Here is a 27812-nt window from a genome sequence, read left to right as displayed (position 1 = left end):
CCTGGGGGCTGTGGGGGGAACCGGGTACCTGTGGGGTCGGTCGGTGGTCGGGTTGCCGGGAGCCGCGTCCCCGCCGTGCTCCCAGACCGGGTGCCGGTGCCGGTGCTTCTCCTCCTGCACCTCGAGCAGGTCCAGGTGACTGACGTGGCCGTGGCCCAGCTCCTCGTGCTGGATCTGGACCACCTGGACGCGGCCCAGCCCGAGGCTGCCCAGCAGCCGCGCCAGCCCCTCGAAGGGCAGGGTCCCGTTGGCCCCGTACTGCCCGAAGAGCTGCTGCAGGTAATACCCGTGCTCCTGCGCCGCGTCCTCGGGCAGCGGCCCCGGCGGCTCCGGCGTCCCCCCGGCCCCCAGAGCCAGGAGGAGCCCCAGGAGGAGCCCGGGGGGGCCCATGGGGCGGATCCTGGGGACAGCGGAGCTGGGGGAGGAGGGGGACGCTGGGGTGAGGGTGGTGGGCCCAGACCCCCTGCCCGTGGGTGCCTCCTGGGACGTGGGGTCCCTCCGAGTGGCCCGTCCGTCTGTCCGTCCACAGGGAAAGCCACAGGCGGCACCAGGGTCACCTCCCGGGCCACGTGTCCCACACCTGGGCTCAGGGACACCCCTGGGCAGCGGGGCTGGGACGGGGCGCTGCCCCTGTGCCCTCCGAGGGCTCCCAGGGTGGGAGATGGGGGTGGTGGGGACAATGCTGGGAGGGGACACGGTGACCCTCGCCCTTGAGGGGAGGTTTTGCAACCGGAGCAGGTTTTGTGAGGGAGTTAATGTTTCACCGGGCGGCAGAGAAAGCCCTCGGTACCCCCCTGGTTCCCTCCCCACGCCCCCACCCCACCACCCACAGCCCCATATCCCCCCACCAGCTCCCCCTTCCCAGCAGGGACGCAGGATGGGCGCACGTGGAGAAGGCATGGTGGGGTGGCCGCCCTCTCCTCCCACGTGGGGCCAGGCCACGATGGAAAACCCCGGGAGCCAGCACCCCACCGACCCCCACCACGGCCCCACGGTGCCCCTCACCCTCACTGGAGCCACCCCCACCCACCCAGGGGGGGTCTCACCGTCCCCATCATCACTCTCCTCGTGGGATCCCAACCCCAATGAGGCACTGGCATCACCCGTGTCCCCCCAGTCCCCTGCCGTGCCCACCCGTGCCCACCTGACCGGTGGTGGGGCCGGGGGGACGCGGCCCTGCCCGTCCCCGTCCCCGTCCCGCGTCTGCTGCGCCCGACCCGGGGGGGCCAAGGGTCACCCCGAGCTGCTCCAGCCCGGCCCCGGAGCCGGGAGGGGCCGCGGGGAGGGCCTTGAGGGCGAGGGGAGCGGGGGGGGGGTCTGGGTGTCCCCCCTGTGCTGGAGCAGGCGAGGCGTGGGCAGAGCTCGACCTTTATTACCCCACACCCCGAGGGTCCCGGGCGCTGCCCCGGCCCGGGAGAGCGAGGGGCGCAGGGTGGGGGGGCTGCAGACCCCCAGGCACCGCTCAGCCCTGTCCTGCCTGGGACCCCCGAGCACGGGGGGCTCCCGGACACCCCCACAGGCACACGAGTGGGGGGCAGCGGGGCCCGGGCACCCCCCCCTTGTCCCGGGGGCTGCGCAGGGCTGGGGGCTGGGGGTCCCCCCCGCCGTTCCCGGCCGTGCCGGGGCTGGAGGGAGGAGGGTCCGGGCGGGGGTCCCCGTTATCTCTTGCTGCTCCTCCGCGTCTCTTTGCCGTTGCTGACGGGCCCGGAGGCGGGGCCGGGGTGCCCGGGCTGGCTGCGGGTGATGCGGCCGCTCGGGGGGTGCGCGGGGGCGCTGGGGGGGTGCGCGGGGCCCCCCGGGCTCAGCCCGTTCCCGTTCTGGCTGTCGGGGGCTGCGAGAGAACCGGGACGGGAGGGTGGGGTCGCTCCCCCCCCACGGAGGGGGGCGATTCTGCACCCCAGGGTGGGAATGGGGCCTGCACGACCTACCTGGGGGGGCCGCGGGGGGGCCCTGGGTGGTCTGGGAAGCAGCAGGACTCGCGCTCTCGTTCTGGGCCTGCGGAGGAGGATTTGAGACCCTCGTGTGCTGCAGAGCCGGGGGGCTGCCCTCAGGGGGCAAGGGGGTCCTGGCAGTGCCAGCCCTGCCCCCTCCCCAGCCCGGGACCCCCCAGCTCACCCCTTTGCTCTGCTGCGCCACGTACTCGGGGTTGGGCTCGCTGAAGTTGGGCACCTCGGAGTACACCATGCAGAACCTGCAGGCACAGCGGGGCCGTGGGGTCCTCCTGCAGCCCCCCCGGGCCCCACGAGCCCCCCCAGCTCCGGTGAGACCCCCGCCCCGCACTTACTCGCCGATCTTCTGCAGGTCTCCCCCGCGCCCCGTGTAGAGGGTCAGGCAGCCCTTGAAGACGGACGCGTAGCTGAGGAGGAGGAGGAGGAGAAGGGGGGTCAGGGCAGGGGCCCCCCAGGGTCAGGGGGTCTGAGTGCCCCCCCAGCCCCCCCAGTACCCCTTGGTGAGGCGGATGATGTCCCCGGGCTGGATGAGGTTCCCCACATCGTCCCACACCGAGATGTTGATGCTGCCGGTCTTGTCGGCCACTTTGCACGTCCGCACCTCGTGCCCGTCCTTGGTCTTCGTCACCCGGCCTGGGGGGGCACGCGGGGTCAGGGGGGCACGCGGGGTCAGGGGGGACCCCCGGCCCTCGCACCCACCCGTCTCCAGCACGATGAAGATGAGGTTGAGGTTCTTCAGCCCCGGTTTCACGTCCTTCACCAGCGTCTCGGTGCTCATGGTGCCGGCGGAACCCTGGGGGGGTAACGGGGGGTACCGGGGATGGGGGGCACACCGGGGATGGGGGACACGGGGGGACACGGGGGGACACACGGGGGGACACTGGCTGTGGCACCCCCGGGATGGGTCCCGGGACAGCACTGAGGGGACGGGGAGCACAGGCATGGGACCACCCGCGGATGGGACACTGGAGACGGGACCACCGGCCTGGGGACCACCGGGGACAGCAGGGACGCGACACGGGGGGGCATCGCTGATGGGGACGGGACCGCGGGGACGGGACCGCGGGGACGGGACCGCCGGGCTGTGGGGACACCGGGGACGGGATCGTAGGAACGAGGCACTGAGCACGGGACCGCGGGGACGGGACACCGGGGGGGCATCACCGCTGGGAACGGGACCACCGGGCTGCGTGCGGGGACGAGATGGCGGGGACGAGATGGCGGGAACGGGGCGGCCGGTTCACCGGGGACACAACCGCGGGGATGGGACTACCCACGAGCGAGACTCCGGGGCTGCCGTGAGCAGGACCGGGACCGGGAACGTGAGCAGGATCGGGACCGGGACCGGAATCGGGACCGGCACCGGGAGCGCCGCCCTCCCTCCCGCCCCGCCACGAGGGGGCGCTCGCAGCCCCCACCGCGCGCGCTCACCGGGCACGCTCCCGGCAGCCCCCGGATATCACCCAGCGTAGCCAATCAGCGCGCGGCAGAGCGGGTGACGTACGGCATCTCCAACCAATAGCGATGCAGAGAGGGCGGGGCTCGATAAGGAGAGCTGAGCTAAGCCCCGCCTCGACCAGCGAGTCGCGTCTCACTCGGGGCCAGAGCGGCGCTTCCGGCGCGGCAACTTCCGGCGCGGCGGGGCCGGGCGGGGGGGACTCGGTGGAGGCCGCGGCCGCCCCTGAGCCCGGAGCGGCCCCGGAACGGCCCCGGAGCGGCCCCGGAGCGGCCCGGGCCCGGCGGCCGCGGTACGTGGGGCCCCGTGGGGAGAGCGGGACCCGTGGGTGGCGTTCGGGGCTCTCGGGGCGGGGGGGGGCGCCGGTGCGACCCCGGCAGCACCGCGGAGAGCGGGAGGCGGCCCGGGGAGGGGCTGGGGGAGGCCGGACCCAGTCGGGAGTGCCCCAGGGTCCGGTCCCGGTGGTGCTGGAGCCCCGTCCCGGCGGGAGGAGGGGAATCCCCGGCCGTGCTCTCGGGGCCGCGCCCCGGCCCGGACTGGGAGTCGCTCACCTGAGGAATCGTCTGCAGTGGGGACAGCGAAGGCCGGGGGGGCCGGGACACCGGGGGGCTCCGGGTTGAGGGGGGAGACCCCCCCGCGGCGGCCGCGGAGGGAGAGAGGAATGTGGGAACAATCCCGAGGAATGTGGGTGGACAATCCAAAGGAATCTGGGGAACGATCCCAAGGAATTTGGGGGGATGTGGGGAGCACCCACAAGCCCAGCAGTGTTTGGGAAGCCGAGGGAAGGCAGGAATTATACAGCACCCGAGCTCAGCCTTGTTTTCAGGAAGAGCTTTTTTACCGTGATTTTAAATGATGAACGTGAAAATGCCCCAAAATTCAGCAGCACCAGGGAAATTTTGGTGCCTTGGTAATAACGGTGTCGAAGGTTCTGGTGCCCAGACCCTGTGGCAGCACCACCCAGGCTGTTCCTGAGCTGGTTTTTCCCCTCGTTGCCACGACCAGGAGCTCAGACCAAAATAGTTTTTCTCATTCTGTCGATTTTTCACAGCAAGAGAGAGAAAAAAAACTTGGATTCGTTTCAGGAGATGGTGGGGATTTTTTTTAAGTGGCATTTGGGGAAACGGGTATTTTTAGCAGGATTTTGTCACTGCAGAGCTGAGGTTTTGCCCAATGGGCTGGGGTTTGTGTCCCTGCCCTGTGGATCCAGCTGGGAATGGGGCTGGGATTCCCAAAGCCAAGGGCCACAGGGAGACAGGGATGTGCATCTCTGTTCAGGAGGTCATGTTCAGGGGGGCCTCGAGGGCTCTCCAGGGCTGGTTTGGGGCTCTGGAGGGACCCTCCTTCTTCCCACTGACATTTGAAGTCCACAGAGGCAGGGAGCAGGCTGGGACACAGTGGGAATCCTCTGCCTGGCCACAGCCTTTGGCCCCCCATCCCGCTGTGTCCACGAGGAATCGGCGCCTTCCGGGCGCTCCATTGGTTTTTGGAGAGTCTCAAAGGCTCCTCAGAAAATTCCAGCTCCTTTCCCACGTGGCTGGAGGGGCGTGAGGGGCAGGGCACAGCCCCCACCTCCTTCACCATCCTCACCCTCCCTCCCTTCTGTGTTCCCTGGGATCAGATCTGCCCTGTCTGACTCCGGCGTGGGGCCCTCGAGGAACCTTCTGGGCTGTGGAAGAGTGAGGGGAAAGATGGGCCATTGGGGGAGTGTCCCTGCACAGAGTGAAGCCAGCCCAGCCCTGTGCCGCTCCAGGAGGAATTCTGCCACGGGAGGTAAACCAGAGGCCTCTCCCAACCTCCCTTCTCCTGGGAGTGCCTTCAGTCCTTCCCCCACAGCTTTCTGCAGGAGTGGAGCCTCGGAATGGTGGCTGCTCCCAGGTCTGGGGGGTTTCTTGCCCCAAAAACCTTTGGTGTAAATCAATATCCACGGGGAAATAGCGAGATCTTCCTTAAATTCCAGAGGTTTGGCAGAAATCCTGCCAAACTGGCTCAGGAACTGCCCCTGCCTGGTTTCTACATCTTGTATTTCACGTAGAAGGAGCTGGGCAGACCTGGGAATTCCCAGGGGATCCCCAGGACTGGCAGGGGAAGGGTTTTGGCCATGACCCCCCTGGATGAATCCAAAGCCCCGGTGGATCCGGAGCTCTGGAGCTGCACCCCGAGAGCTGGGGGGGTGCAGAGCTGCCGGCTGATGTTTGCACAGCTGGAGCTGCTGCCCTGCCACGCTCTCCTCGCTGCAGGGCCATGGTTCCAGAGCCTCGTGAGGGCTCCCCGTGAGCTCCCACTGCTCCTGTCCCTGCTGGCTCCTGTTTGGATTTGGGGTGGGGACTCCTTTATCGGGAGTCAGGCGCCCTGTGGGGCTGCAGGGCTTTGGCACCGCCTTTGATATCGTGAGAACGGGGCAGGAGGAGCAGAGGGTCCAGTAACTGCCGGGGCAAAGCTCAAGGCCGGCCCTGGCAGAGGATTCAGGGGTTGGAGAAGGGAATTACCTGGCGGTGCTGTCCTTGGCAGGACGTTCCTTCCTCCCGGGGAGGAGCCGGTGCCGTCTGCGAGGCTGGTGAGGGTCTGGCTGCACCAGGAACGGCCCCTGGCACACGTCCCGCCTCAGCAAACCAAATAAACTGTGCAGAACAACCCCCCAGATCAAACCCCAGCAGCCACCAGGTGGAAAATCGCATCAGGATTGGGAATAAGCAGCGGGAGCAGCAGCATCGGGGCCGTTCAGGCACACAGAGGGGGCCGAGACCCTTTTACCCCCTCATAGGGCACCTGTAGAGAGCCCTGGGCGTGCCTGGGGTGGGAGGGAGCAGGAATTTGTGAAGCAGAGGGCCGGGATGTGCCCTGGGCAGCTCCCTGGGCTGCTCCCCTCAGCCCTGTGTCCCCTCTGCAGGGTTCTGGCACCGGTGACGAGCGATGGGGTATGATGTAACTCGTTTCCAGGGGGACGTTGATGAGGACCTTATATGCCCCATCTGCAGTGGGGTCCTGGAGGAGCCGGTTCAGGTAGGATCCTGGTCCTTCCTGCCCCATCAGCCCTTGCAGGGGGCAGCAAGACCCGGGATGGAGCAGGAACACTGCTCCAAGGGGTCTGTGCCATCCCAGGGATCCATGGACTGAGGCCAGTGGTGTGAGGATCAACAGGGCCAAGTGCCAGGTCCTACCCTTGGGTCACAGCAACCCCCTGGAATGCCCCAGGATGGAAGAAGAGTGGCTGGAAAGCTGGGAAAGGCCCTGGGGGTGCTGGTGACAAAAGGGGCTGGAGAACTGAGGGAGCTGAGGGGGCTCAGCCTGGAGAGGAGGAGGCTCAGGGGGGACCTTCTCACTCTCCACGGCTCCCGGACAGGAGGGGGGAGCTGGGGAGGTGGTGGAATTCCCACCCCTGGAGGTGCCCAGGCAAGGCCTGGCCGTGGCACTCTGGGCTGGGGGACAAGGTGGGCATCGGGCACAGCTTGGGCTCGGTCCGGGGGGTGTTTTCCAGCCTTGGGGACCCCGTGGGTGACCCGTGGCCGTGTCCTGCCCCCCCGCAGGCTCCCCACTGCGAGCACGCCTTCTGCAATGCCTGCATCACGCAGTGGTTCTCGCAGCAGCAGACGTGCCCCGTGGACCGCAGCGTGGTGACGGTCGCCCACCTGCGCCCGGTGCCGCGGATCATGCGGAACATGCTGTCCAAGCTGCAGATCACCTGTGACAACGCTGTCTTCGGCTGCACGGCCGTCGTGCGCCTCGACAACCTCATGTCTCACCTCAACGACTGCGAGCACAACCCCAAGCGCCCGGTGACGTGCGAGCAGGGATGCGGGTGAGGAGGGGCCTGGGGTCTGAGGGCCGTGGGGCTGGCAGGGGCTGTGGACTCCCTCAAGGCCCTGCAGAGAGGCTTTGACAAACCAGAGAGAAGGGCAATCACCAATCATACCCAGTTCAAGGGCCACACCCATCGCAGGTGCCGGGGCTGGTGCTCCACGCCTGGATTAGTTCTGGAAGCCGTTCACACGCCCATGCCGAGTGCTCTGCGTGTAGCTTCCCCTAACGTGGGGCCTCCACGTTTTCTCCTTGGCAGCTTGGAAATGCCCAAAGATGAGCTGCCAAACCACAACTGCATCAAGCACCTGCGGTCGGTGGTGCAGCAGCAGCAGACACGGATCGCCGAGCTGGAGAAGACCTCGGCGGAGCACAAGCACCAGCTGGCTGAGCAGGTGGGTCCAGCTGTGCCACCTTTGTGCCAGGGTTCTCCTGGTCCCACGGGGTGCTTGGACACCAAAATACAGAGGGGCTGGAGAGTGGCCTGAGCTGAGTGTGGCTGGGGCTGTGTGGGTGCTTGGGTGGCACTGAGGGCTCTGCGGGGCCGATCGGTGCCACGCGGCCCCGCCGGTGACTCCGTTCCCAAATCCCGCTTTTCCCTGCCGTGGCAGAAGCGGGATATCCAGCTGCTCAAGGCCTACATGCGGGCGATCCGCAGCGTCAACCCCAACCTGCAGAACCTGGAGGAGACCATCGAGTACAACGAGATCCTGGAGTGAGTCCCAGGGCTGGGCAGGGGAAGCTCCACATGGGGCAGAGGGGACTGGGAATCTGCCAGTGTGGCTGAGGGACTGGGGAGGGGGTGAAGTGCCTTCTGATGGAAAGGAAATGGTTTGCAAGAGCGAAGAGGGGAGTTTGTGCTGGGGGAGGCACGTGAGCTGCTCACACAATGGGTTCAGAATATTATTGTTCCACCTGCATCCTGCCCACAAACAGGAAGCTGCCAGATTCCTTCCTCCTTGGGAGAAAGGCTGGAGGAAGCAGCTCCTTGCTCGTCCTCTCTCCCCTCCCTGGAGGGCGGGATCATGGAGCTGATTGAAGCAGCCTGGGATGAAAACAGGAGGGGAAGGTGGGGAGGTTCAGTGTTCCCCATCCAGCCTCACTCCTGAGCATGGAGCAGCCCTGAGACAGAGCCAGTCCCCAGCTCTGGGGGAAAATTGTAGCCAAGTGGGGGTTGGCCTCTTCTCCCAGGTAACAAGTGACAGGACAAGAGGAAACGGCCTCAAGCTGCCCCAAGGCAGGTTCAGGTTGGAAATCAGGAAGAATTTCTCCATGGAAAGGGCGGTCAGGCACTGGAAGGGGTTGCTCTGGGCTGGGTGATAAGGTGGGGATTGGGCACAGCTTGGACTTGGTGATCCTGGAGGGCTTTTCCAACCTCAAGGATTCTGGGATTCTACCCCGAAAACACCCCCGTCCCCCCCACTCTGTGTCCCCAGGTGGGTGAACTCCCTGCAGCCGGCGCGGGTGACGCGGTGGGGCGGGATGATCTCCACGCCGGACGCGGTGCTCCAGGCCGTCATCAAGCGCTCGCTGGTGGAGAGCGGCTGCCCCGCGTCCATCATCAACGAGCTCATCGAGAACGCCCACGAGCGGAACTGGCCGCAGGGCCTGGCCACGCTGGAGACGCGCCAGATGAACCGGCGCTACTACGAGAACTATGTGGCCAAGCGCATCCCCGGGAAGCAGGCGGTGGTGGTGATGGCCTGCGAGAACCAGCACATGGGCGAGGACATGGTGCTCGAGCCGGGACTCGTCATGATCTTTGCACACGGAGTGGAGGAGATCTGAGGGATTCTGGGGACAGGCGCTTCGAGGGAGAGGAGGGGGAAGGTGCAGAGAGGGGGAGGCCCAGGGAGGCCGCTCAGAACTGCTGGTGTTCCCTGGTCACCGACATGGACTTTAGGGAACTGTCCCCTCTGACCTCTGGGTTCCTCAGTGACACGACTGAACCCCTCTGGTAAACCCTGCGCAGAGCTCAGCCGGCGCTGCAGCCCCTCCACGTCCCCCCTTTGCTTCCCCGTTCCGTGTCTTTCTTGGACAGAAGGAGCGACGGCTCCACACGCACTGCCAGACCCCTTGGTGGGTCCCCCAAAATCCCGGCTCGCGATCCAGCCCAGACCCCCAGGACCAGCCCTGCTGCCTGGCAGCTCTCACTCATTCCACAGCCAATTTCCTCACGGGATTTCTCACTCCCTCTGGGTTTTCCACCTCACTCTCTGGTGTCTCTCCAAGCTTTTATCTGACCCCGCAGCAGCGGGAGCTGCTCCCCTCCTGCAGGGGGAAGGGGCTTGTCTTGGTGTCCCCAAAGTGGGCACTGCCAGTGTCACTGACCCCGGAGCCAAACAGCTGCAGCCGAGCCCCTGGAGTGGGGGGTCCTTGGCCTTGGGGACCCTTCTTCCCCCTCTTGCTCTGTGCATGCCCCAGCCCCTCTCCTCGGGAGCAGCCATCTCCCCTCGGGCATCTCCCACCTCCCCCTGGTCCTGCCCCGTGTTTGGCTCTGCTTTCTCCACTCTTGGTGTTACTTTTCCTGACACTTGTGATTGTGGTTCTGTATTTTTTGTACTTTTTTTTGGCCTTTTTTTCGTTTTTATTCCCCCCTTTTATTTGATTTTTCAAGTACCATGGGCAGGCGCCTCTGGCCTGGTTCTGTGGGACTTGTTGGGAATTTAATTTATTTGCATTTGTTTTGTTTTTTTTTACCATCGTTTCTCCTCCGGTATCGGTCCCAGTGGATCGGGCAGGAGGCAGGGATTGAAATGATCAATAAACAGCATTCTGATTGCTTTATTGTTGCTTTGGGGGCCTTCACCTGCACCCTGAAACCCCCCACCACAGGGGGCTCAGCCCCAAGGGAAAACTGGGTGGGTTTGGGGGTGTCCTCCCCATCCTGGGGGGATCCACGTATCCTGAGGGGTCCCTGGGATCAATAAATGTCACTGAGGGGCTTCCACCACCCCGGGAGGGAACGGCCCACACCGGGGATGTGGCTGAGTGTCGTGGGGGGCTCCAGCCACGGGGGTCACCCTTTTGTGCTCCCCTAAAAGGATAAACCTGTCCCGGGGCTCTCACCGGTAAAAAACCCCGTACCGGGGCTGGGGGGCTCCTCCTCCCTCCCCCCGTTCAAAGAGCCGGGACTGGAGGGGGCGTTCCCATTGTTTCCACCGGTAAAACAGCCGGTACCGGGGCTCCCCGCTGCTGTCGCCGGTAAGAACAGGAACCGAGCGCTGGGGGAGTCCCCGCTGCTGCCGCCGTTAAAAGAGCCGCCACCAGAACGGGGGTGAAGGAGCCGGGACCGGGGTGGCCCCCGGGCCCATAAAAAAACAGCGTCGGCGTCACGGACAGGATTCGAACCTGTGCGGGGAAACCCCATTGGATTTCGAGTCCAACGCCTTAACCACTCGGCCACCGTGACTCTCGCGCCTCCGTGCGCCGCGCTCCGCATAGACCGGCCCGGCCCCGCCCCGCCCCGTCCACCGGGACCCGCCGCTTCTCCGGGACCGGCCGGGGGATTCACCCGGGATCCACCCGGGATCCACCGGGGATCCACCCGGGATCCGCCCGGGAGCCCACCGGGGCTCCCCGCCCCGCCTCGGAGCCACAACCGCTCCAGCCTCCCGCACGACACACATGGAATTACAGAAGGGGTAGGGTGGGAAACTCGTCTCATTCCACCCCCCTGCCATGGGCAGGGGCACCTTCCACTAGACCAGGCCGCTCCAGCCTGGATTTGGACACTTCCAGGGACGGTGCAGCCACGGGTGCTCCGGCAAATCCATTCCAGCGCTCCACCACCCTCACAGGGAAGGATTTTTTTGCTCATATCTAATCTAAACCTCCTGTCTCAGTTCGAACTCGTTCCCCCTTGTCCCGTCACTCCGAGCTCTTGTAAACAGTCTCACCCCATCTTTGCTGAAAGTTCCCTTCAGGTCCTGGGAGGCCACAGTGAGGTCACGCCGGAGCCCTCCCTTCCCCAGGCCGAACAACCCCAGTTCCCCCGGCCTTTCCTCCTCCATCCTTCCCTGGGATCACCTCGGGGCCTCCTCCGGGCTCGCTCCGACAAGTCTGGCACCTCCCCTGGGGCCGGTAACGGAGATCGGGGCCGGCGGTACCGGAGCCGGGCCGGGGGGACCAGCGGGACCGGAGGGGGGGCAGCGGGACCGGAGGGGGGGCAGCGGTACCGGAGAGGGATCGGCGGTACCGGAACGGCACCGGCGGTACCGGAGGGGGGGCAGCGGTACCGGAGAGGGATCGGCAGTACCGGAACGGGGCCGGCGGTACCGGAGAGGGATCGGCAGTACCGGAACAGGACCGGCAGTACCGGAACAGGACCGGCGGTACTGGAGCGAGGCCGGCGGTACCGGAGGGGGGACAGCGGTACCGGAACAGGACCGGCGGTACCGGAACAGGACCGGCAGTACCGGAACAGGACCGGCGGTACCGGAGCGGGGCCGGCAGGGGGAGCGGCGGCAGCGGCGGTACCGGCGCGGGGCCCGCAGGGGGAGCCCGCGGGCGGGCGGAGGCGGCGCGGCCCGGCCCGCTCAAGATGGCGGTGCGGAAGAAGGACGGCGGCCCCAACGTCAAGTACTACGAGGCCTCGGACACCGTCAGCCAGTTCGACAACGTGCGGCTCTGGCTCGGCAAGAACTACAAGAAGGTAGGTGGGCGAGGGTGTGATGGGGCGGCACCGCCGCCCCGCGCCGGGCCCGGCCTGTCACGGCGGCGCCGCCGCCATCGCCCCCCCCACACCCACCCCGGGCCCCGCGGCCGCGCTGACCCCCCCGGCCCCGCAGTACATCCAGGCAGAGCCCCCCACCAACAAGTCGCTGTCGAGCCTGGTGGTGCAGCTGCTGCAGTTCCAGGAGGAGGTGTTCGGGAAGCACGTCAGTAACGCGCCCCTCACCAAGCTGCCGGTGAGAGCCGCCGACACCGGGCACGGGGGGGACACGGGGGGACGAGGGGGGGGACACCCGGGGGTCTGGGGACAAGACCCCGAGCAGGGACGGTGCCCCAAAAGGGTGCAGGGGTGGACCCCGATGGGCCTGGGACGGGGTCCTGGAGATCCGTGTGAAAGCTCCAATGAACGGGGGACAAGGACCTTGGCTGGGGACAGCACCCAAAGGTGTGAGGACAGCACCCTGATAGCCGGAGCCAGCCCTCAGTACCCAGGGGACAGCATCCCGGTCCCCAGGGACAGCCCCAGTGAGCTGGGGACAAGGACCTGAGTGGGGACAGCACCCAAAGCCCCAGTGACCTCGTTCAGCATTGCAGCGACCTGGGGACAGCACCTGACCACGGACAGCAGCCCTGGGACAGTGCCCTGCTCAGGGACATGTCCCAGTGTCCTGGGGACAGTGCCTGGGGACCCTGGGCACCTTTCTGCCCCCAGGCAGCATCTGTGCCCCAAGGACCAGGGAACACTGCCCCTGGGACCACAGGACAGCATCCCATGGCCCTGGGGATGGTGTCCCCACACAGGGACAGGTCCCTAGCTGGGGACAGTGCCCCAGCCCTGCAGCGACTGCATCCCAGCCCGAGGAACCCGAATGGAACGGCACCCAGACTTGGGGATGGGAGCTCAGCGAGGGAATGGCACCCCCCAACAAGGGGGTGACACCCCCATCACCCCCCTGACCCACCTCCTCCCCTTCCAGATCAAATGCTTCCTGGATTTCAAGGCGGGGGGAGCCCTGTGCCACATCCTGGCAGCGGCCTATAAATTCAAGAGCGACCAAGGATGGTGAGCACCCACCTGCACCGGGGGGATGGGGGGTCTTGGGTGGTTTGGGGGGGCCATGAGGAAATCCCAGGGGCAAGGGTGGGGGTCTTCTCCGTGGGAACACCCTGGGGTGGCCTCGGGCAGGGGTGCATGGGGTGGGCTGGTTGTAGGGCTCCCACCTCCAGAGCAAACAGACCCCTGATGGGGTTCAGGCGCGTGTCCCACCCCCACCCCCCAAATTTTGGATGCTGACAAGGAGACCTGAGCTGTGGCTTTCATGAGAGTCGCTCTTTTCTTCCAATAAGGCGGCGTTTCGATTTCCAGAATCCCTCGCGGATGGACCGCAACGTGGAGATGTTCATGACCATCGAGAAATCCCTGGTGCAGGTAAGAAGTCCCATCCCTGACCCCCTCCCAGGCCCCCTTGTCCTCTTCCAACCTCACCACTCTGTTCTCCCCCCCCCAGAACAACTGCCTGGCCCGACCCAACATCTTCCTGCACCAGGAGATCGAGCCCAAACTGCTGGGCAAACTGAAGGACATCGTCAAGAGGCACCAGGTGGGTGGCAGCACTGGGGTGGGGGGAACGAGGGGGGGGTTCATCCAACACCTCATCCTGGTATTTAGCCCTGGATCCAACCCCTGGCTCTCGCAGGGCACCGTGACCGAGGACAAGAGCAACGCGTCCCACATTGTCTGCCCCGTCCCGGGGAATCTGGAGGAAGGTGGGTGTGAGGGAGGGGTTGGGGGAGGTCAGAGCTGTGCCTGGGATCACGGGGGGCTCCGGGGGGGCTGGAGGATCAGTGCCAGCCCCCCATGTCTCCCGTAGAGGAGTGGGTCCGGCCGGTCATGAAGCGTGACAAGCAGGTGCTGCTGCACTGGGGCTACTACCCGGACAGGTGAGAGGGCCCAGGTGGGAGGGCTGAAACTTTGGGGAGCCCCCTGACCCCCCCAGAATTGCTGTGGGTGCCACTCTGACCCCCGTCCTTCACCTGCAGCTACGACACCTGGATCCCCGCCAGCGAGATCGAGGCGTCCGTGGAGGACGCCCCGACACCGGAGAAGCCTCGGAAGGTAACGAGGGTCCCCCAGGTTGGGGGAGCAGCTGCAGCCCCCGTCCCACCCCTGCCTGACACACCCCCACACCTGCCAAACAGGTCCATGCCAAGTGGATCCTGGACACGGACACCTTCAACGAGTGGATGAACGAGGAGGATTACGAGGTGACGGACGAGAAGAGCCCCGTCACCCGCAGGAAGAAGATCTCGGCCAAGACGCTGACGGACGAGGTCAGAGTGGGTGCAGAGCCCCCCGTAGAGGGGGTGCTGGGGGTCTTGTCCCACCCAGCTGAACGCAGTGACACCCCCCATGTGCCCACCAGGTGAACAGCCCCGACTCAGACCGGCGGGACAAGAAGGGGGGTAACTACAAGAAGCGGAAGCGCTCACCTTCCCCATCGCCCACCCCCGAGGCCAAGAAGAAGAACGCAAAGAAGGGGTGAGCTGGGGGGTCCAGGGAGGGGTCTGGGCCCCACAGAGGCTGTGGGAGGCTGGCCCTGGGGTGGTGGTGACTGGGCATGGGGGGTCTCTACCTTCCCAGACCTTCCACCCCCTACAACAAATCCAAGCGCGGGCACCGCGAGGAGGAGCAGGAGGACCTGACAAAGGACATGGATGAGCCCTCGCCCGTCCCCAACGTGGAGGAGGTCACCCTGCCCAAAACAGGTCAGGATGAGGATCAGAAGCACCCCCCATAAGATTCCCCCCTCGTGAGCTGGACTGGGGTGGGGTGGGAGGTGTCCTGGGGGTGCTTAGTGCCAATTCCCTGCACCACAGTCAACACCAAGAAGGACTCGGAGTCAGCACCCGTGAAGGGGGGCACCATGACGGACCTGGGTGAGTGAGGCACTGTGGCAGAGCCCCGGGACCCCCGGCCTGGCAGTGCCCAAAACCACCCCTCTCCTCCCTCCCTTCAGATGAGCAGGAAGATGAGAGCATGGAGACGACTGGCAAGGTGAGCCCAGGGAAGGTGTTCCCAGCGCGGGAGTCACCTCTTTGTCCCTCTTTCTTTGCCCCTCTTCTGGGTGCAAAAAGGCCCTTTTCTGCCCACCCCCTCACCCCTGGGGCTGCCTTTGCCCCAGGCCATTGGCCTCATCCTGCTCCCGCTGAGGATGATGAAGGGTGCAGAAGTGGGGGGGCCCAGGACCCCCTTGCCCATGCTGTGCTGGTCTGTGGGCAGGACGAGGAGGAGAACGGCACTGGGAGCAAGGGGGAGCAGGCCAAGAACCCCGACCTGCACGAGGACAACGTGACAGAGCAGACCCACCACATCATCATCCCCAGCTACGCGGCCTGGTTCGACTACAACAGGTACAGGGTTGGCTGAGGATGAGGATGGGGATGAGAGGGGTGTCCTGGCCACCTACCGGGCCCTCCCCGAGCGTCCCCTTTTGCAGCGTCCACGCCATCGAGCGCCGTGCCCTGCCCGAGTTCTTCAACGGCAAGAATAAATCCAAGACCCCTGAAATGTGAGACCCGACCTGCCCTCGCCACCCCCCTGTCACCCCTGGGACCGTGCCCAGTGCTCAGCCCTCTGCCCCCCCCGCAGATACCTGGCCTACCGCAACTTCATGATCGACACGTACCGGCTGAACCCGCAGGAGTACCTCACCTCCACCGCCTGCCGCCGCAACCTGGCCGGCGACGTCTGTGCCATCATGCGGTGGGTGCGGTGCCAGGGGCGTGGGGGGGCGGTTTGGCACCCCCGTGCTGGCAGGAGGCCAGGGTCGGTGGGGCTGGCAGGGGCCTGGTACCGGTGCGTCTGGAGGTCATTGTGGCACCGCGGTTCTGATGGGGTCAGTGTGGCACCTCAGCATCGATGGGGGGTCGGTGTGGTACCCTAACGCTGGCAGGGGTCTGGTGCCACTGGGGCACCCTGGTGGGGGCCTGGTGCTGGTGGAGCGCCAGACACTGACAGGTTCTGCACCTTGGTGCTGACGGGTCCAGTGCCAGTGGGGCAGAGATGGTCGGTGTGGGACCCCACAGACACCAGTGGGGCTCTGGCAGGGTCTGATCCCAGCTCTCCGCAGGGTCCACGCCTTCCTGGAGCAGTGGGGCCTCATCAACTACCAGGTGGATGCCGAGAGCCGGCCCACCCCCATGGGCCCCCCACCCACCTCCCACTTCCACGTGCTGGCCGACACTCCCTCGGGGCTGGTGCCGCTGCAGCCCAAGACGCCCCAGGTGGGTGCAGGGGGCGTCCGCCCTGCGCAGCCGCGACCCCCCCCGCCGCCCCCCGGTCCCCGCAGGGGCCGAGCGCGGGGTGGGGCGGGGGGTGGGGGATGCACAGCTTCGATCCGTGCCTGCCTCAGGGCCGGCAGAGCGACGGCGACGCCAAGACCGCCCGCAAGAGCAAAGAGATCGAAGAGCTCGTCAGCGAGACGGTGAAGGGGAAGCCGGAGCTGGTAGGCGGCTCCTTGGGGTCCGTGCCCCCGCCGCTGGCCGAGGAAGGCTCCTTCCCTCCTCCCCCTCGCGCCCCGCATGCCGCCCTGCCCCGGGGAGCAGGGACGCGGGGGGGACACCGTGACGAGACGGGGCACGAAGACTTTTCTGGGCTGGAGGGGCGGGGGGGGACTGGTATCCTGATGTCCTGTCCCCCCATGGCCGCATCCCAGCGTCCTCTCTCCCCTCAGCAGCCGACCTCGGCCTCGCAGCAGATGCTGAACTTCCCGGACAAGGGCAAGGAGAAGCCGGCCGACATGCAGAACTTCGGCCTCCGCACCGACATGTACACCAAGAAGAACGTCCCCTCCAAGGTGGGCAGCCCTCGGCCTGGCCCCGGCCCCCCACCCGCCGCCCCTCACCCCTCTCTCTCCACCCGCAGAGCAAGGCTGCCGCCAGCGCCACGCGGGAGTGGACGGAGCAGGAAACACTGCTGCTGCTGGAGGTGAGTGAGGGTCCATGGGAAGAGGGGAACAGGGCTGCCAGCCCCTGCTGACGCCCCCCTACTCCACCCCACAGGCCCTGGAGATGTACAAGGACGACTGGAACAAGGTGTCAGAGCACGTGGGCAGCCGGACACAGGATGAGTGCATCCTGCACTTCCTGCGGCTGCCCATCGAGGATCCCTACCTGGAGGACTCGGAGGCATCGCTGGGACCACTGGCCTACCAGCCCATCCCCTTCAGCCAGTCGGGCAACCCTGTCATGAGCACCGTTGCCTTCCTGGCCTCTGTCGTCGACCCCCGCGTCGCCTCCGCTGCCGCCAAATCGGCTCTGGGTAACGGCTCGGGCAGGGGTCCAGCCTGGGGGCTGCAGGAGTCCTGGGAGGAGAGGGGACAGGGACCACGGGGACAGGGAGGAGTCCTGTAGGGAGCCCTATAGCAGATAAGATGAGTTCTATGAGGAGTCCTGTAGGAAGTTCTGTAGGAATGCAGGACAAGTCTGGTGGGGAGAGGGATGAATCCTGTGGGGAGCCAGGGCGAGGCCTGCTGAGCTGGGACAAGCCCCCCCCAAGGGATGTGCAGTGCTGGGGGGACTCCAAGGGGCGCTGGGGTCCCACTGAGGCCTCCCCGGCACTTCCCCCAGAGGAATTCTCCAAGATGAAGGAGGAGGTGCCCACGGCGCTGGTGGAGGCCCACGTGCGCAAGGTGGAGGAGGCGGCCAAGGTGACGGGCAAGGCTGACCCCGCGTTTGGGCTGGAGAGCAGTGGCATCGCCGGCACCACCTCGGACGAGCCGGAGCGGATCGGTGAGGGGCCAGGGGGACTTCAGGGGTCTGGGAGGGCAGTGGCAGAGCCTGAGAACGGGTTTGTGTCCCCAGAGGAGAGCGGGGCGGAGGAGGCGCGGGCCGATGCGCAGCCGGCCGAGGAGAAGAAGGAGGTGAAGGTAGGAGGGGGCCGGAGAGGGGATGGGGGGCCGGGGAGGGTGGCTCAGGCAGGACTTGAGTGACCGTGGGGCTGGTCCCTCCCAGGAGCCCCGGGACAGCAGCACCGAGGAGGAGGCAAAGGAGAAGCCTGGGGATACGCCCAAGAAGGAGGAGGAGAAGGGGAAGGAGGTGGAGGGTGAGAAGGAGCCCGACAAGGGTGACAGTGATGGTGCAGGTGAGTGGGGGGCCTGGCAGGGCTGGGGGGACACTGAGCCCCCCACGACACTGCTGACACGGCCCCAACTGCGCCACAGGAGAGCCAGAGAAAGAAAAGGAGGTGAAGGAGGGGCCAGATGAGGCACCAAAGGAGCCTCCAGAGCCTGAGGCTGAGCGCAAGGCCAAGGTGGAGCGGGACATCGGCGAGGGGAACCTCTCCACTGCCGCCGCTGCCGCACTGGCTGCTGCTGCCGTGAAGGCCAAGGTGAGGGCTGGGGGTCTGGGCTGGGGGGGAGCACAACCCAGATATGGGCTCTGACCCCCCCGGGTGGCCTCCCCCAGCACTTGGCGGCTGTGGAGGAGCGGAAGATCAAGTCCCTCGTGGCGCTGCTGGTGGAGACGCAGATGAAGAAGCTGGAGATCAAACTGCGGCACTTCGAGGAGCTGGAGACCATCATGGACCGGGAGCGCGAGGCTGTGAGTGCCGGTGCCATCGCCGGGAGGGTGGCGGGTGCTCGTCTGCTTGTCCCCCCCCTCAGCTGACCCTGCCGTGTCCCCCCCAGCTGGAATACCAGCGGCAGCAGCTGCTGGCGGACCGCCAGGCCTTCCACATGGAGCAGCTGAAGTACGCGGAGATGCGCGCCCGGCAGCAGCACTTCCAGCACCTGCAGCAGCAGCAGCAGCAGCAGCCACCCCCGCTGCCCCCGGGGGCTCAGCCCCTGCCCGCCACCGGAGCCCCCCTGGCCCCCGCCGCCCACCCGCTGGCCGCGCCACCCACCCCGGCCATGGTGGGCCCCGCCGAGCCCGTGGGGCAGCCGCTGCCCGGGGCCCCCCCGCCGCAGCCGCCCCCGCCACCGGGAGCCTCGAACGTCCCGCACGGTGAGGGATGGGGAGGGGTTGGGTGAGGGGGGTCCCAGGGGTGCTGAGGGTTGGGGGAGGGAGGGGCGGGCGGGTGTCTCTGTGTTGGGGTCTCCTCACCACCCCTCTTCCCCGCAGCCCCGGCGCCGTTCCCTGGGCAGCAGCCGCCGTCCCAGAGCCTGGCGGGGACCCTCGGTGGCAGCGGCCACCCCGCTGTGCCCGGTAATGCTCCCGCGGCCCTGCCCTTCGGATTGCCTCCATCCGCCATCCCATTGAGCATGGCTAACCCCCCCGCCGACCCCCTGGGCGCCTCCTTCCCTGCTAACCCGCCCCCCATCCCGCTGCATGGGGCCCTGGCCAGCAGCATGCCGGGGGGCGGGGGGCTGCCCCCCAACTCCCACCCACCCGGCCTGGCCCTGCCGCACCTCGCGGGGGGCTCGGCCGCCGCGCACAGCCCCGCCATCGTGGCCGCCGTGCAGGGAAGCCTCCTTCCCAACCCCGGCCTCCTCGCAGGTGAGACATGGGGGGGAGCACGGGGGGGACACCGGGAGCGGGCGGATCACTCGTGGGCACGGGGCCGGGCGGGGGCCTCAACCCTTCCCCCCGGAGCTGTGGGGCAAGAGGTGCTCGTGCACCACCTTGCCCCCCCAGATGTGACCCCCCCCCCGTCCTTTGTGTTCTCTCTACAGACCAAGGCCCCCCCCTGCAGACGGACCCCATCGCGCCCACCCCCAGCACGGCCACCCCCGTGCCCCCCACGCAGTGAGCCCCGGCCGGGGCCCAGGACGCCGCAGCCCTCCCAGACCGGCCCCTCCCGCCCCTGCAAGGCACCCCAAAAGACCCCCTGCCCACCTCAACCGACCTCCCTCGCCCCCAGCTTTGGTATTTTTTTATGATTGTCCCAGATTTTATTTAAGTGTTGGTCTCCCGGGGGGGGCTGGGACCCTGCTCCCCCCCCGGCTATTTATGAGACAGCTCCGATCCCACCTGGCACATGGGCATTTCCCCCCCTCCCAAAACCAACCCCCAACACCCACCCAGCTACTTTTCCTCCTCCCCTTTTTGTTTTTTTCTTTTTTTCTTTTTTTTTTCTTTTTTTAAAAAACCAATAAAAATAAAATTCCAAGTCCCTGGGGCGGGAAGAAACAGCCTTGTGGTGCTGGGTCTGTCTTGGTGGGGGGACACATGAGGAGGGGAGGGGGTCACATTCAACGTTCTGAGACTTTTATTTGATGCTGTGGAGCAATAATTTAGCCGATGGGGCCGAGGGAGGGCCGGGGGCGTTAGGGGAGCGGTTGGGACACGGGGGCAGTGGGGATGTGGTGGCGGTGGTGGCAGGAAAATGAGGAAAAAGGCACAAAACTGAGTGGAGGGGAGGGGCACAGGAGGACGGGGGAGTCTTCAGCCACTCAGCACCATCCGGACCAGCTCTGTGGAGAGAAGAAATGAGGGTGAGGAGGGGTCTGCCGGTCCCCCGTTTCCCTAATCCCAGAGAGAGGCAGGAAAACCAAAGTCAAACGGCTGAAGAGCGCAGGGAGAACCCGGCGTCGCTACGGGGGGGGTAGGAGGGGGCTCCTGCAGCCCCCCAGAGCAGCACCCACGTCCCAGCCCCGGCGCACAGGGGGGGCTCCATGCAGAAGGACATGCGGGGGGAAGGAGGGGGCAGAGGGGGGGGCTGCACCAAGGGCGAGAGCGCAAACCAGGCGGCCTTTTTTTTCTTCATTAAAAAAAAAAAAGACATCAGGGCGGGAAAAAAAAGGAAGGAAAAAAAAAAACTGGAAGTAACTGAAGGAAGGGGGGGGGAGGCGTTACCCCTGCGGCGTCACCCTGACAAGATGTGTCTCACAAACGCTGGGAGGAAGGAAGGAGACATGATGGTCAGGGAGGGAGTGTGGCCACGGACGAACACCCCCCGGGACCCCCAGCACCCCTGGGACCCCCCTCCCACCCCCAGCCCTCACCTTCGTAGTTGATGCAGCCATTGCTGTCCTCGTGCCCGGCCACGAGCTGCTCCACCTCCTCCTCCGTCATCTTCTCACCTGTGGGACATTTGTGTCACCCTGGGGTGAGGGGGACACACACTGGGGGTCCCCAGGCCTCGCAGGGGGTCTCGGGGGCTGGCTGGGGGCTTGTGATGATCTCAGGGCTGGTGGGAGCTGACAGGATCCCTGCAGCTGGCTGGGCTTTGGGGGTCCTCAGGGATGGCCGAGGGGTTCCCCTGTATTAGTGCCACCAGGACCCCCATATCAGCACCTCCAGGGGCAACAAGGCACCAGGATCCCCACGTCAATGCCGTTGGGACCCTCAGGGCACTGAGTCCCCCTTGCCAGCACCACTGGGACCCTCAGGGCAGAACAACCCCTGAATCTGCACCTCCAGGATGCCCAATGCACCAGGAGCCCCCCATGTAGCAGCACCAGGACCACCCAGAGCACCAGGACGCCCCCGCCAGCCCTCCCATCGTGCTGGATCCCTGGAACCCAACATCTCGGAGACCCCACTCCCAAATCCCCCCCAGACCTCACTCTCTGGCCCAGGTTGGGTTTTGTTTCCCAGCGAGATCTGGTTTCCCTGTGGGGATTTGGGGGTCCAGAGGGGGAGTTGAGGCTCACCCAGGGTGACGAGGACATGGCGGATCTCGGCGCCCATGACGGTGCCATTGCCCTCTTTGTCGAAGACCCTCAGCCCCTCCACGTAGTCCTCGAAGCACCCCTGGTCCTTGTTCTTGGCGATCGTTTGCATCATGGGCAGGAACTGCTCGAAACTCAGCGTCTTCACGTTCATCTCTGTGGGACAGGGCACGTGTGTGAGGGCTGGGGGGTCCTGGGGGTCCTGGGAGGGGGAACACGGGGATTCCCCACTCACCATCGCTCTTGGGGTTGCCCAGCACCTTCATGACCTCAGCGTTGGTGGGGTTCTGGCCCAGCGCTCGCATCACGTCCCCGCACTGGCTGTACAGGATCTTCCCATCGCCCGTGCGGTCAAACAGCTGGAATGCCTCCTTGAACTCTGCCGGGACCCCCGTGTCAGTGGTGCCAGGACCCCCAGGGCACCGGGACACCCAACGTGTGTCAGTGCTGCCAGGACCCCCACACAGGCACTGCTGGGATCCCCCCTGTCAGTGCCCCCGGGACTCCCAGGGTACGGGACCCCCGAATCAGAGCCTCCAGAATCTCTGCATCAGCACCACCGGACCCCCTGAGGCAAAAAGACCCCCGACTCTGCACCTCCAGGACCCCCAGTGCACCAGGACCCCCCTGTCAGCAGCACCGAGACCCTCAGAGCACCTGGCCCCCCGTGTCAGTGCCTCTGGGACCCCCAGCACACGGCCAGTCCTGCCATCCTGCTCTATCCCTGGAACTCAACACCTCAGGGACCCCACAGCCTCCTCCTCGGGACCTCGCACCTCGGGGGCTCCACTCCCAGCCCCCCCTCCGACTCCGGGTAGGGTTTTGTTCCCCGGTGGGATCCGGTTTCCCGGTGGGATCAGGTTTCCCGGTGGAATCCGACGCCAGCCGGGATGCGGGTCGGGCCGCCGCCCTGCGGGATGGTGCCCGGGCCGAGCGGGGAGCCCCGGGCGGATCCCGGCGGATCCCGGAGAACCGGGAGCGCTCAGGAATCCGCGGCCCCGCCCCGCAGGAATGCGCGGCCGGCGCTCGCTGTGCCCATATAAGGGCAAATTGCTCAGGAGGGGCCCAAACACCCCCCGGTGCCGGTGCCGGTGCCGGTGCCGTATCCCCGGCCCTGCAGCCACCGGCGCCGGTTCCGCATCCCCCCGGTTCCCCCCGGTTCCCCCCGGAACGAACGGCCCCGCCCGGGAGAGACTTTGCCCCGGGAAAAGGCCCCGCCCGCGGTCGCGCAGGAAGCGCTGGGGGCGGCGGGGCCGCCCCGGGGGGGTCCGTTCCCGGTGCCCCGAGCTGGAGCGGTGCCGGTCCCGCTCCCGGTGCCCGGTGCCGGTCACTCACCCGCGGTCTGCTCCTCCGAGAAGTCGCACTGCGGGGGAGAGCGCGGCCGTCAGCGGGCACCGGCATCCCCCGGGGAGGATCGGGCCACGGCCCGCGCCCGGTGCCCGCCGAGCCCGCCCGGTGCCCGCCGAGCCCGCCCGGTGCCCCCCGCGCCCCCGCCGCATCCGCCCCCCCCCCCCCCCCCGGTGCGACCCCCGCCCCGATCCCCCCCCCAGCGCCGCCCCGCCCGTGCATCCCCCTCCGCCCGCGCATCCCCCGCCGGGGCCGCTCCCGGTGCGGATCCCGGTGCCGCTCCCGGTGCCGCTCCCGGTGCCCACCATGGCGCCGGCCGCTCCCGTTCCCTCCTGCGCTCTCGGGCGTCACCGCGCGCGGCGTCACCGCCGGTAACGAGGGTGGGGATTATTCATGAGGGGGGCGGGGAAACGGGGAGGCCACGCCCCCTCCTCATCCCCCGGGGGGGATGTTTTGGCTATAGATGGGCACGGAGCGAACACCCTCCCCACCCCACGGGGGGCACCTCCCCCGCGGGGGACACCCTATCCCACGGGGACATCCCACGGGAGACACCTCATCCCACTGGGAACACCCTTTCCCCCCCACGGGCACATCACACGGGGGACACCCCATCCACGGGGGACACCAACTCCCCTCACAGGCCCCCCAGTGAGGGCATCCCACGGGGGCACCCCACGGCCACGCCCCATGGAGGGCACCCGTGACTGGACCCCACTGGGGACTCCTGTGGAACCCCACCAACACCCGGGACCCCTCCAGGAACACACGAAGCTGTGACCTCCCCCCTTTATTAGCGCGGGGGGGGGACGGGGACGCAGCCCTGGGAAGGCAGCGAGGGGGGTGGCACGGCGGTGGCAGCGCGGTGACATCCCGGTGGCACGGCACGGCGGTGGCGTCCCCACGGTGGCCTGGAGGTGGAACCCCAGCGACACCCTGGTGGTGGCATCAAGGCAGTGGCCTGGCAGTGGCATTCCGGGGGGGTCCGGTCAGTGAAATCCCGGTGACATCCCTGCGGTGACATCCAGGGGACATCCCGGTGACATCCCGGCGGTGACATCCAGGGGACATCCCGGTGACATCCCGGTGGTGGCAGCAGCGGCTCTAAGAAGCGTCCCCTCGGAGGGGGGGGACCCGGGGGACACAACCCCAGCCGGGCCCCCCCAACACCGAGGGCCCCTCGGGTGGGGGGCAAAGGCACGAGGTTTGTAACAGTCTGGGGGGTGCGGGGGGGCCCGGCCCAGCAGTCTTTGGTCGATGGCGAGGCGGGGGCTTGGCGGGCGTGGGGGCGGCAGCAGCCAGAGGGTCCCCCCGAGGGGGACGGGTTGGGGCCGATGGTCTGGCTTTAGGGACCGCTCCGCTCATCCTGCAGCTCGTACCTGTGCAGGGAGAGAGGTGAGGGGGTATGGGGGGGACACAGCCCCCCCTCCCCACTCCAGAGACCCCCCAGAGCCCTCCCCCCATTCAGCACAGCCCCTCAGCCCCACTCACCAGTGGGATCCCCCCTCGGACAGATCCACCTGCGCCAGGTTCAGATGGAGCTGCGGGAGAGCAAAGGCTCAGGGGACTCCCTGGTCCCCCGGACCTCCCAGACCTGTCTCAAATCCCCCCCCCGGATCCCCCTGGGCCCCCCCTACCTTCCCCAGCGCCTCCTTCTCCCGTGTCATGAAGGACAGGGTGGATTTGACATGAGCTTCCAGCCTCCTCCGTGACACTTCCTCCAGGGACAGGTCCCACTCGAACCTGGGGACACTGGGCTGTACTGGGCTGTACTGGGCCGTACTGGGTGGCACAGGGCCCCTCCCTCACCCTCCTTACCTCTCGTTGAAATCGGGGTTCAGGGTCTTCCTCTGCACGCTGGTTTTCCTCTTGGTGCCGCGGCTGCGGTCGGGGAGCAGCACCAGGGACACGTAGGGGTCTGGCAGCTCCTTCGCCGCCGCCCGCAGCTCCCTGGGGGGGGTTATGAGGGCTCAGAGGGGGGACCCAGCCTGGGGGTCCCGGCCCCGAGCCCCCCTCCCCAGCCTCACCTGCAGGCGTGGACGATGGCCACCAGCTTCCTCTCGTCCCGGTGGTACCAGAGCGTGAGCTGGAGCCGGGGACCCTCTGCTGGCTCAGGGGGGCTGTGGGGGCAGAGGGTCAGCACCCCCAAAGACCCCCCTCCCTGGAATGTGGGGCTGGGGGCTCGGGAGGGGGCTCGTGCCCCCCCTTCCCACCTGTCCACAGGGGGCAGGCGCTGGCGCAGCCCCCCCGTCCCGCACTCCTCCTCCTCCTCCTGCTCCCCACGCGCCTCTGTGGGCTGGGGGTCCGTGTCCCCCCCCTCCAGGGACCCGCCGGCCCCCGCCTCCACCTGCTGCGACACCAGGACCTGGGGGGCGAGAGGGGTGGTGAGGGGGGGGGGGTCTCACCTTGCCCCATCTCCCCCCCCCATCCAGGACCCCACTCACCCCCAGCTGCGCCCGCAGCAGGATCTGGGTGCCGGGGCCCCCCCCGGCCAGGGGGAACCATCCGTCCAGAGCCAGCCCCTCCGAGGCCAGGAGCTGTGGCAGGGGCAGGCTGAGGCTGCCCAGGGGCTGCCCCCCCTCCTCCTTCACCTGCGGGCACAGGGAGCTCAGGACCCCCACATGGGACCCCCAGGGGGCTGTGGGGACGGGACCCCCACCCTGGGGGGGGTAGAGACCTGCAGCTGAAGAGACTCCTCGTGCGGACGCTTGATGAGGAAGGAGAAGCCTTCGTCCCACACGGGCTCTGCAGACGGGGCGCAGGTCTGGGGGGGGCGAGAAGGGGTGAGAGACCCCCCAAATCCCACCAAAACACCCCCCGGTCCCCCCTCCACCACCTCTTACCTTGGTCTTGAAGGACACGTTGCCCACAGCCAGGCTGGCGAAGGCGGAGGGTGCTTTGGAGCCCTTCCGGAGCTGGGGGGGCAGGACGGGGGTGAAGGGGGTGCTGTGGACATTTGGGGGCATCCTGGGGGGCCCAGGCTGAGGGGGGGGCACCCACTCACCGGCAGGTCGGCAGCTTGGTCCACGAAGACAGAGAGGAGGGCGGCTGAGAGCTCTTCACCCCGGGCAGGCTGCAGGAGGCTGTTGGTGTGCAGGACCTGGGGGACACGGGGTAGGTGGGCTGGGGGTCCTGATGTGGCGTGGGGACCCCCAGGAGATCGGGAATGGGGATGGATGGGGATGGGGGAGCAGAGGTGGGGATGTCAGTGGGGATGGGGACACATGGGGTCCATGGTGACAGAGATTGGGGTCCATGGTGACAGAGATTGGGGTCCACGGTGTCCTCAAGAGCGGGGGGGTCGTTACCTGCTCCAGGAGGGCAGTGCTGGGCCGGGGGTCCAGGTTCTCCAGCTTCACGTGCAGCCGCCCTGACTTCACCTCCTCCAGGGGCAGCCACTGGTGGGACAGGGAGACCTCCCTCAGTGAACCCCCTTTGGTGACTCCCCCAACCCCAGCACCACCCCCCAAGTCTCTCTCCCACCTCATCCACAATGCAGCTGCTCAGGACCCGCCTCAGTGGCACTTTACACCTGGGTGGGGGACACTCAGTGAGGTTTTGGGGGGCCCCCACAGTCCCCTGACCCCCCCCCTCAAGCACCCCCCACACCCCCCTGCACCCACCGGCCCAGGAAATCATCCTTGTCCACGTCCTTGTCAAAGAGGTCAAACTCCACGTCCTGCCCTGGGATGTTGTCCACGATCACCTGGGTGGGGACAGGGGTCACCTGGGTCCCACCTCGAGCCCCCCGGGACTGTTTCCCCACCCAGGACCCTCCCCTGCCCACGGGGCCGAAGATGGGAATGCTGGTACCTCGTAGACCTCGTTCCACCGGGGGTTCAGCTCCTCCTTGATCACTCGGCTCCGGAAGACCCTCCCGGCCACGCGGACCTTGGCGTAGGGGTCGGAGCGGCCCCGCACCATCCCCTTGAAGAAGTTGTCCTTGGCGATCAGGTTCTCGGCCTCCAGGAGGTGGATCCGCAGCACGTGCTGGACACGGGACCACCAGGCACTGGCAGGGGGCTGCCAGAGCCCTTGGATCCCCCAGCCCCCCAGTCCTGACCCCGATTCCCACCCATGACCCCTCCAAGCTGCCCCTCAGGACCCCTCAACCCATCTCCCAGGACCACCCCCCCAGCCCCTGAGCCACATCCCGCCCCCCAGGACCCCCATCCCTCCCCCAGCCCCTGTTGTCCATCCTGCCCCCCCGTACCCTCCCCACCTCGGTGCCAAACCGGGGGTCCGGGCTGGCCTGGGTGGGCCGGGGGGGGCTCTCGGTGCTGGCCGGGGGCTCCGTCTGCCCTGGGGGGACAGGGGGGGCCACGCCCTTCTCGGGGGCGTCGAGGAAAAGCACCTGCGGATCTGGGGGTCAGCGGGGGGGGGTGAGCAGGGGCAGGGCCCCTCCCCCGGACCCCCAGACCCCCCTCACCCGCAGGACCAGCTTCATGAACAGGCGGCTCCCGGGCCCCGAGCGCTGGAGCGGGAACGGCTCGTCCAGAGTCAGCTCTGGAGCCTCGAGCAGGCGGGACAGGGGCACAGACAGGGACCCCAGCGGGGTCTGCCGGGGGTCATCCTTCACCTGCGGGCAGGGGGAGTCACTGGGGGGGCACAGGGAATGGGGGAAAGGGGGGGAAGTGGGAGGGAAGAACTGGGGAGAAAGGAGGAGGAGAAAAGGGGGGAAAAAAGAGGGGGGAAAGGAAAAGGGGAAGTAGGAGGGGAAAAGGAAGGAGTGGAGGATTTGGGGAGGGAAAAGGAACAAGGACTTGGGAGGATATGGGGGGACAAAAGGCTGGAGAACTGGGGAGATCTCGGGGGATGTGGGGGCTGGGGATCTCACCTGGATATCCACGTCCTGGTTCCTGGGGTCGTGCAGGAAGAAGCGGAAAGCGTCTTCCCAGACGGGGGCTGAGGTGTTACAGACCACCTGGGGGGAGCAGGTCAGATCCCATTGGCCCCCAAACCCCTCCACCCTCTCCC

The 27812-nt window shown here is 67.1% G+C and overlaps 6 protein-coding genes and 1 non-coding gene across 17 annotated transcripts in view; 2 read left to right on the top strand and 5 right to left on the bottom strand.

Moving 5' to 3' along the window:
* The window catches only part of SLC39A5 (solute carrier family 39 member 5), a 6381-nt gene extending 5194 nt beyond the window's left edge, over positions 1-1187 (bottom strand). The window contains exons 1-2 of the mRNA XM_027908357.1: positions 1145-1187; positions 22-415 (exon numbers count right to left, since the gene is read on the bottom strand). Coding sequence (XP_027764158.1) covers positions 22-390 — 369 coding nt within the window. The 5' untranslated portion in view covers positions 391-415; positions 1145-1187. The remainder of the gene's footprint in view (positions 1-21; positions 416-1144) is intronic.
* Positions 264-9990, top strand: RNF41 (ring finger protein 41). Of its 2 annotated transcripts, none has more exons than XM_027908352.1 (7): positions 264-279; positions 5027-5178; positions 6296-6408; positions 6933-7204; positions 7463-7598; positions 7815-7918; positions 8640-9990. In XM_027908352.1, exons 3-7 carry the CDS (start codon positions 6319-6321, stop codon positions 8989-8991), a joined length of 954 nt encoding a protein of 317 aa, XP_027764153.1. In that variant the 5' UTR covers positions 264-279; positions 5027-5178; positions 6296-6318; the 3' UTR covers positions 8992-9990. The 2 variants fall into 2 exon arrangements, with proteins under 2 accessions (XP_027764153.1, XP_027764151.1); XM_027908350.1 differs by lacking the exon at positions 264-279 and adding an exon at positions 3627-3697.
* Positions 1572-3352, bottom strand: NABP2 (nucleic acid binding protein 2). 2 transcript variants are annotated; one of them, XM_027908354.1, is made up of 8 exons: positions 3293-3344; positions 3227-3244; positions 2649-2742; positions 2444-2582; positions 2285-2356; positions 2116-2191; positions 1929-1995; positions 1572-1831 (listed from the first exon to the last, which is right to left on the bottom strand). In XM_027908354.1, the coding sequence occupies exons 3-8, from the start codon at positions 2725-2727 to the stop codon at positions 1659-1661; spliced, it is 606 nt and encodes a 201-aa protein (XP_027764155.1). In that variant the 5' UTR covers positions 2728-2742; positions 3227-3244; positions 3293-3344; the 3' UTR covers positions 1572-1658. The 2 variants fall into 2 exon arrangements, with proteins under 2 accessions (XP_027764155.1, XP_027764154.1); XM_027908353.1 differs by having other exon boundaries at positions 1573-1831; positions 3287-3352.
* A 543-nt stretch (positions 9991-10533) lies between the features above and the next one.
* Positions 10534-10615, bottom strand: TRNAS-CGA. The gene has a single exon. It is a non-coding gene; the product is annotated as a tRNA-Ser (tRNA).
* Positions 10616-11473: 858 nt separating this feature from the next.
* On the top strand, positions 11474-19997 carry SMARCC2 (SWI/SNF related, matrix associated, actin dependent regulator of chromatin subfamily c member 2). Of its 8 annotated transcripts, none has more exons than XM_027908342.1 (29): positions 11474-11857; positions 11994-12113; positions 12855-12940; positions 13225-13306; positions 13386-13478; positions 13575-13644; positions 13749-13818; positions 13918-13993; positions 14077-14208; positions 14301-14416; positions 14519-14649; positions 14755-14814; positions 14895-14932; positions 15158-15288; positions 15375-15446; positions 15527-15640; positions 16008-16161; positions 16290-16382; positions 16614-16733; positions 16802-16864; positions 16939-17197; positions 17506-17667; positions 17740-17804; positions 17890-18019; positions 18099-18265; positions 18343-18477; positions 18564-18879; positions 18997-19371; positions 19548-19997. In XM_027908342.1, the coding sequence occupies exons 1-29, from the start codon at positions 11747-11749 to the stop codon at positions 19622-19624; spliced, it is 3618 nt and encodes a 1205-aa protein (XP_027764143.1). In that variant the 5' UTR covers positions 11474-11746; the 3' UTR covers positions 19625-19997. The 8 variants fall into 8 exon arrangements, with proteins under 8 accessions (XP_027764143.1, XP_027764142.1, XP_027764147.1 ...); XM_027908341.1 differs by having other exon boundaries at positions 16611-16733; XM_027908344.1 differs by having other exon boundaries at positions 11475-11857; positions 14519-14643; positions 19548-19996.
* Positions 19998-20060: 63 nt separating this feature from the next.
* Positions 20061-23228, bottom strand: MYL6 (myosin light chain 6). Of its 2 annotated transcripts, XM_027908356.1 has the most exons (7): positions 23141-23228; positions 22824-22851; positions 21724-21867; positions 21471-21644; positions 20820-20897; positions 20671-20709; positions 20061-20288 (listed from the first exon to the last, which is right to left on the bottom strand). In XM_027908356.1, the coding sequence occupies exons 1-6, from the start codon at positions 23141-23143 to the stop codon at positions 20681-20683; spliced, it is 456 nt and encodes a 151-aa protein (XP_027764157.1). In that variant the 5' UTR covers positions 23144-23228; the 3' UTR covers positions 20061-20288; positions 20671-20680. The 2 variants fall into 2 exon arrangements, with proteins under 2 accessions (XP_027764157.1, XP_027764156.1); XM_027908355.1 differs by lacking the exon at positions 20671-20709.
* A 382-nt stretch (positions 23229-23610) lies between these two features.
* The window catches only part of ESYT1 (extended synaptotagmin 1), a 9658-nt gene continuing 5456 nt past the window's right edge, over positions 23611-27812 (bottom strand). The window contains exons 7-23 of the mRNA XM_027908370.1: positions 27673-27759; positions 27265-27414; positions 27058-27189; positions 26649-26825; positions 26459-26541; positions 26319-26367; positions 26144-26233; positions 25840-25935; positions 25679-25750; positions 25513-25599; positions 25280-25426; positions 25049-25200; positions 24863-24955; positions 24654-24785; positions 24473-24578; positions 24327-24376; positions 23611-24214 (exon numbers count right to left, since the gene is read on the bottom strand). Of these exons, the coding sequence (XP_027764171.1) occupies positions 24181-24214; positions 24327-24376; positions 24473-24578; positions 24654-24785; positions 24863-24955; positions 25049-25200; positions 25280-25426; positions 25513-25599; positions 25679-25750; positions 25840-25935; positions 26144-26233; positions 26319-26367; positions 26459-26541; positions 26649-26825; positions 27058-27189; positions 27265-27414; positions 27673-27759 (1737 nt within the window). The 3' untranslated portion in view covers positions 23611-24180. The remainder of the gene's footprint in view (positions 24215-24326; positions 24377-24472; positions 24579-24653; positions 24786-24862; positions 24956-25048; positions 25201-25279; positions 25427-25512; positions 25600-25678; positions 25751-25839; positions 25936-26143; positions 26234-26318; positions 26368-26458; positions 26542-26648; positions 26826-27057; positions 27190-27264; positions 27415-27672; positions 27760-27812) is intronic.

The sequence above is a fragment of the Empidonax traillii genome, unplaced genomic scaffold, assembly GCF_003031625.1.
Source record: "Empidonax traillii isolate 1590-97213 ecotype Southwest subspecies unplaced genomic scaffold, ASM303162v1 scaffold1684:size115527, whole genome shotgun sequence".
In the NCBI taxonomy this organism is placed as follows: Eukaryota; Metazoa; Chordata; class Aves; order Passeriformes; family Tyrannidae; genus Empidonax; species Empidonax traillii.
This window is presented reverse-complemented; position numbering and strand designations above follow the sequence as displayed.